The sequence below is a fragment of the Zea mays genome, chromosome 6 (assembly GCF_902167145.1).
Source record: "Zea mays cultivar B73 chromosome 6, Zm-B73-REFERENCE-NAM-5.0, whole genome shotgun sequence".
In the NCBI taxonomy this organism is placed as follows: Eukaryota; Viridiplantae; Streptophyta; class Magnoliopsida; order Poales; family Poaceae; genus Zea; species Zea mays.
In genome coordinates, this window is record NC_050101.1 from 85653730 (window position 1) to 85661457 (window position 7728).

At 46.2% G+C, this 7728-nt stretch overlaps 1 protein-coding gene across 1 annotated transcript; it reads left to right on the top strand.

Annotated features, from left to right (window-relative positions):
- Nucleotides 1-5299: 5299 nt before the first annotated feature.
- Nucleotides 5300-7295, top strand: LOC100127524 (uncharacterized). Its single transcript, NM_001112781.1, is given in 4 exon segments — nucleotides 5300-5677; nucleotides 5786-5847; nucleotides 6554-6594; nucleotides 7059-7295. Coding segments are annotated over 4 exon segments (534 nt in total). The 5' UTR covers nucleotides 5300-5476; the 3' UTR covers nucleotides 7289-7295.
- Nucleotides 7296-7728: the final 433 nt, after the last annotated feature.

The window sequence follows — 7728 nt, forward strand, 5'->3', positions numbered from 1 at the left end:
CCGGATCTCGTTCTCATGTTGTCATTTGCGTGAAGCATTGATGGAGCTCCGCGCGTCCCGCCGACTATTGATGGTGTGTCATAGATCGCTCGGAGGATGAGCGAGAGGCAGAAGATGATTAGCTGCCCGAGTGAGCAGCCGCCGATAGACCTTAGCGTCTGGAGTTCGGGGGAGGCCATCGGCTATCCAAGCCAACACTCCACCGACCTCGCTCGGTGTGTTCATGGCTCGAGCGAAGTCGGGGTTCAGGTTTCGTCCGAAGAGAGGGTTCTCTCGGCGTTGTCTCGCCTCCTACTCGGCTTGCTCTTGAGCCTGCCGACGATCACGTCGGCGGGAATTCCTCCTTTCCCTGAAGGCTCGTTCATCAGGAGTTTCTCCCACCTCTGAGATCTCATCTCGAGATACAGGCTATGTCGGGTCTCCTTCTCCGGCTTCATGATGTCGCCGAACATTCTGGCGTTGGTTCCTCCGTCGGCGAGCTTCTCGCTGAGGAGGTTCTTCCCCAGGCACGGTTGGCTCATCGTCGGAGATGGGGGACGATTCCACTCTTCCCCCGATGAAGAGGACGTCGGGGTAGAATGGAGTTCCGTGACGACAAGCTTCTCTCTATTCTCCTTTGAGGGCAAAGGTGCCAGAAGAGCAGCTTGACGGGCCTTTATCCCATTTGCTTCTTTTTTTTCCTTGTAATCCATGTCCATCTCTTCGTGGATGAGGTGGACAACAGGGTTCTCCGGGTAAACGAATTCTCTGCTCCTGGCTTGCAGGAGGTAGTCTTCGCCCGGGGTGCTAGAGGTTGTGTTCTTTCCTGCTCCGTTCCAGCTTTTTCGAAGATTTTCGAGGAAGGCTTCTTCTCCGGTGGATTCGCTATTCGATGCAGAATTCCTTCTTTGTCTGCCACGGATGAGATGGTTCCGAAGCAGAACACTGATCTAGGTCGGAGGGCAGTCTTATGTTGGAAAACGATGGCCATTGAGCTAGCTTGGATCAGCGACACACCCCCTACCTGGTGCGCCAGCTGTCGGTGTTTGGGACCTGACCGCGCACCCGGGGTTACCCCTAGAGGTGCTTTTGGGTAGGACGGTGTTGCTGACTGTAGCTCGATGGTTCGTGCTAGGTGCACAAGAGACGATAGACAATTTTCTACAGGTTCGGGCCGCTTAGAGAGGCGTAACACCCTACTTCCTGGTGTGGATCTTTATGTGGTGGGTTACAGGGGAATTCTCGAGTATGGAGGATGCTAGAGAATGGAGTAGTTGGCTGATGAATGACCTATCTTTTGATGGGGTGCCCCCTAGGCCTTATATACTCGACCATGGGGCATTACATGCAAGTATGATAACAATGTGCACCTAAGTAATAGTGAACCAACTGTACTTATCTTCCTATAATCTGGCCGACTTATTCTCATTTAGTTCCGACGTCTAAGGGCGCTGCGCGGGAGAATCAGATCAATGCTGTGGATAATGCTTAAACCCAATGAGCCGTCTGGGCTCAAGCCTATCCAATCTTGCGTCAATCCATTCCACCAGCGGTTCCTCTCCTGGCCCACGAAGGGATGGCCTTGCGAAGTAATGGGCCCAAAGCCTTCCGCGAGGCCTTCTAGCCTTCTAGTGGACCCAGGGGACATCTGTCCCCCACAGCGGCCAAGAGAGGGAAAAAGGGAAAAGGGGTGGCCACCTAGGGTTTTGTGGGAGAAAGAAACGACGCCTCAGATGACTTCTGACTTTGCATCCAACGGCCCACAACCCTTTCCCTCATCCACGCACCAAAAAACAACTTTTGGTCAACATTTTTGTGGGATATTACACTATTCTGGCAGATGCTTCAGGATTTCTGAATAGGTCTCCTAGACCTCGGTCAGTGGTGACCCTTACTCTGTGCGGGGTCCGGGCTAGTGAGTGTCACTAGATCAGATAAATATTGTTTTAAGGACTCAAAGGCTGCAATCTCCTCTAGGCCCTAGGCGAAGTCCTTGGCTCCGCGCAGCGTTTTCAGGAAAATGGAAGGTTTCGCTCGGCGGATGTAGCACCCTAAAATTATTTTTAGGGAAACTACTGTAAGATTTAAATAAATGGGTTTCCTAATATGGGATTGACTAAAAAGATTATCATCACATGAATTAAATTGATATTTTGTGGGACTATACAACAGGGATAAGGAGTCATATTGCATAGTGAGGGACTTAACAGACTGATTTGACAAAATTGCTCTTGGTGGTCAGGATCACCTAGATGGTTTGCTGGTGATTGTAGTGTGGTGATCACCTAGAGAGATTATGGATGACTCGGCTCGGGATGTGTATATGATTGTGAGCTATTGACCATATGCCCGAGCAGCAAAAAACCACATCGTAGAGAGCACTTGGTCCTTGCACGGACTAAGGAGGAATGACACCCATGTGCAGGTTATCCAACAAGGATTAATGGAGAGTGTTAACTCTCTAAGACCTCGCGAAAAATCTTGAGGAGTCTTCTAAACCCTTGTTTTACTTTTCGCAAATAAATTTGTGCAATTTACTTTAATAATTTACATTCTTATAATTGTTATAATAGTATAGGGTTAGAATTTGGGTGCAAAATCTTTTGTATACACATTAGGCACTCAGTTTAAGTTTGGAATGCAATTACAATATTATTATCGACAGACATTTTAGAGAAATTCAATTCACCCCCTCTTAGGTATCATGCTCCTTTCACAAGCCATTATTGCTGATGTGGAGGCCATAATAGGGCAACGAGATTTGGATGCCAATTGAGAGGCAGGTGGTGGCCAATTTGAGGCTACAATGGAGTTCCGATGAACTTGACCATGTCCATGGCAAACACCATGCTTGACTAATGAGTATGGTTTCTTTTCCATTGATCCTTGATTCATAGTTGTTCGGTGGTGGTGGGTGTGCTTGTTTGAGGAGCTCATCGCCCGTGTCCTATCGACCATCACATTGATCTAATGCTCCCCACTCCACTCGTAATCGCAGTCAAGAAAGAGCACACGGACATGTTCGTCGAATGATGGATCTTGGTAGCTACTATTACAAGGGCAGTGGACTGGTGGTGTGGTTAGCCACCAAGGTAGGGAGTGTTCTAGTATAGTGCGAAGATGAAAGTCAAAGGGAGGCATCACAGAGACAATATGTGATTATTGTGGTGTACGACCTTGTGATCGACGACCCTAAGGCACCAACTCCTCCAAGGCACGTGAGTCTTGACTCTTTAAGGTTTCTTTATTTAATCAACTTTGCTCTTTCTAGGTTGTGTGGGCTGACCAACTAATTCATTTGAGCAGTGGGCCAACTATAGTGGTCTTGGGCTACTGGAATCTAGGTTTGATGGCTCGCGAGCTGGCTCATTAGCGATTCAAGCTAAGATGTTACCTCAACTCGTTACAAAATAAGATCAAGCCAAACCATTAAGGGTCCATTTGATTGGAGAGCCACATGAGAAGAGCAGTTCAATTCCAGATTTCAAGAGCATATATAGTGGCTCCATTCCAGATTATGAGAGTGGAGTGGAATCATTATATTTTCTATTTGAGTCCATAGCAAAGAGAGGGAGAAGTGAAACGATGAGATTCCACCAATTTTTTAGAGCGAGATCATCCCGAATCTAATGGGAATATTCTCGATTTAGAGTGGCTCCACCCCACCCTCTATTCGTTCCCCAACCAAACACATAATTTTGAGCGGCTCCATCGCACCTCGCTCTCCAACCAAACAGACCGTAACAAATCGAACCGAGCGAGTTATCGAGTTTTTTATCCAACCCTTATTAGTACTATGATCTTAACCTAATACAAGTGTGTGTCATGTGTAAGTTATACCCTTTATTTATGGCAAGTGATCTGACATGGTTGATGCTTGCGTTGCCATCTTTCATCCTTTCAGACCACACACGGGGGCAGGTGGGGCTCGAGCCCCCTACCGCTCCCGAGCAAATAGTGCCTCCCCATATAGCTTCCCGTAAAATTACATCCTACATTTCTCATTATATATTTTATATTTTCATCGTTCATCGATGTTTCAATATGAAACTACTTTAAACTATGGTATTTGTATGTTGTGAGCGGTTTAGTGAGATTATATCTCCGTTGAGCATAGTTTAGCCTCTCCTAAAAAATTTCTTGGCTCCGTCTGCGTTGAGCATCGTCCCTACATCGTTAGTGTACCGGCAGATGGATCGGAAATCGGATAGGGTGACCCCAACACAGCACCAGCAGCTAGCTAGCAGGTGGGGCTCGAGCCCCCTATCGCTCCCGAGCCAATAGTGCCTCCATCCCCATATAGCTTCCCGTAAAATTACATCCTACATTTCTTATTATATATTTTATGATTTTCATCGTTCATCGATGTTTCAATATATATAACTACTTTAAACTATGATATTTTTAAACTATGATATTTGTATGTTGTGAGCGGTTTAGTGAAATTATGTCTCTGTTGATCATAGTTCAGCCTCTCCTAAAAATTTTCCTGGCTACTTTAAACAAAAGGGCGGCGAAGCTAGCTTTAGTTTATGCGGCAGATGGATCGGAAATCGGATAGGGTGACCCCAGCACAGCACCAGCAGATAGCAGCAATGAAGAATAATACCAGCAGGCGGACATTATTGTAGCAGTATATGCACAAGAAACACCCTACACATACATATGCTGCCCGGGCAAATCACTGTGAAAAAAACACTAAAAAAGGTGACCATGAAACTTGCGCCTGGTTGGCAGACATACTCTCGACAGATTAGTTGGAGCTAGCGCTACGGAACTGATCGTCGAGAAGCTAGCATGCAGCAGCTGCGCGCTTAAGATTCAGATTGAGATGGACAGATAGACGTGTACGTACGTGCGGTCTGCAGGAGCTAGCTGAGGAGAAGCTAGCTAGCTTCTAGCTGCTATGGTAGCCACTGCTTTTGGGCCGCGCGCGAGGGTCAAAAGCGCGCGCGCGATGCGGATGCCCCGGCCCCGCGCGCATCCAGCATACTAGTTCTGCATATACCGAGTGTGCATAGCTAGTGTCATCAGGTCCACACAAGAAGAATTGGAGATAGAGAAAATGACTGGAGATTCTATGGGGGACATGCATGTGCTACTAGCAGACTCAGACAGCAGCAGCAGCAACAAAAACTATTAGGAACAGCACAACGACATAGCCAGCAGCTAGCCACACACAGTAGTAAACCTTAACTCATATCAGCCAATAGCATGCAGCAGCAAGTTGGTGACGGTACCATGCATCATATATACTCCTGGTGAGCTTGACGTACCGGCCACCGGCCACTATATAAACTGGCCATCGATCATCAGCTAGCTAGCCAGCAGCAGGTAGTACCTTGGCCAAACGACTTAGCTATCAAGCTCGACCGAAGCTAAGCTACCAAGCTAGTAGCCTTCTTGGTCACGTACCGGCCGTTGTTGATTGCAGCGGTCAAGCACACACAAGCTAGGCAGCTAGCTAGCTAGAGCTAGGGTCGTCGGATAGATCGACATGGCCGGCAGGGACAGGGAGCCGCTGGTGGTTGGTAGGGTGGTCGGCGACGTGCTGGACCCCTTCGTCCGGACCACCAACCTCAGGGTCAGCTACGGGGCCAGGACCGTGTCCAACGGCTGCGAGCTCAAGCCGTCCATGGTGGTGCACCAGCCCAGGGTCGAGGTCGGGGGACCTGACATGAGGACCTTCTACACCCTCGTACGTATATATATATACACGTCGTTTTACTTCTCTTCATTGGCTAGCTACCTAGCTAGCTAGCTAGCTTATGATCGTACGTGATGCCATGCATGCTTCGTTCTTCAGGTGATGGTGGACCCGGATGCTCCGAGCCCAAGCGACCCGAACCTTAGGGAGTACCTACACTGGTAAAATATTTATACGTACTCGTCCTGCACACACTCGATCGATCCCTTCACTATCTATATATGTATACATACATATGTTATATGTTACAAGTAAAATCTCATACTCCCTCCCTCCGTTCTTAAATATATGACACCACGGTTGATCTTTTTTCTTCAAAAATTTTGACCACTTGTTTTATTTAAAATAAATCATGAATTATTATTTGTTTTGTTGTGATTTGCTTTATCACTTATGCACCGTTTGGTTCCTTGGAATTGAATTTCATTCTAATAATAGTAATTTGGTTTTATGCAAAATATATTTGTATACTATTATTAGCAAGATGTCAGAGATATTTATGTGCTACATTTTTAATATAGAGGAGTGAGCCGAAGAGCGTCCTATAATTTGTAGTGTAGAAACAAATTCTACTAATACATAAAATCATTTCTCATCCTTCACCAAATGAATTTGAGATAGGTTTATATCTAAACTTTAGAAAACGATGGATATTAAATTTCAAGCTAAATAGGTTACTTTTCAATTTCTTTAAAATGAATGGATACAAACGTCCCGTTAAGATAATCATTTAAAATTTTTACATTTTCGAATAAGTATTTTTAATTAGACGAGTGGTCCAAATTTTTGAAATAAAAACTCAACAACGTCATATATAGTTGGTTGGTTGGTCATGTCATCTCTGATCTACCGTCTTCTTTCATGCAGGCTGGTGACGGATATTCCGGGAACTACTGGGGCAGCATTTGGTATAAATCTGTCACTCCGTCCGGTCATAAACTGTCTGTTTGTTTTCTGTCTGTCTGTCTGTCTGTCTGTCTGTCTATACAACTGTGTCCAGACAAACTTTTTACTACACGTACGTGGCCGGATTTCCTATATATATTGTGCATGCAGATCAAACGCATATATACGGCGTCACACTTGTCGATCGGCCACCGGCCGGTTAAATGGAGACGTACAAAAGAATTCTATATATATATATGATAATTAATTAAGATACAAGCTACTATAGATATATATATATGATAATTTATGTTCTTGATAGCCAAGTTAATAACACCATAATGACAAAATAACAAGAAATAAAAAAATCAGGCGTAGGAATTATAGATATGCATGCATGGTGCTGTATTAATTATCTGTATGTGATGATGATGATGATGATACAAAAAAAATAAACTACTACTGGTGTGTGGCACCCGTGCTGCAGGGCAAGAGGTGATCTGCTACGAGAGCCCTCGGCCGACCATGGGGATCCACCGCTTCGTGCTGGTGCTGTTCCAGCAGCTGGGGCGGCAGACGGTGTACGCCCCGGGCTGGCGCCAGAACTTCAACACCAGGGACTTCGCCGAGCTCTACAACCTGGGCCCGCCCGTCGCCGCCGTCTACTTCAACTGCCAGCGTGAGGCCGGCTCTGGGGGCAGGAGGATGTACTCGTGATCGGATGCATGGTTACATACCATGCACACTACTCACTCCATCGTCTCCATACATGTAGACGGACGATGGTGCATGCATCGATCGTCAACTACTCAACAATTACGAACTAGAAATACACGCGTATATATACATATATAAATATGCATATATACCGGTACTGTACATGTCGCCGTACACGCGCAGGTGGCTGCTGCTAGCTTGCTATACCGGCCGGTGGTACTGAGCAGGCAGCATGCGCTATATACTTGCTTGGCGACGACGTGCAGTGTGTGTATACAATAATGAGCGGCCGGCCGGCTAGCAGGGCGACGAGCCGTGGCTTTAGCAATACATATACCATGCAGGCATGTGTGTGTGCAGTGCGTGCCAAGGTACGGTAACGTATTAATTATTGTGCACATACACATATGTATACGTACATATGCGTAAATATGAATGTG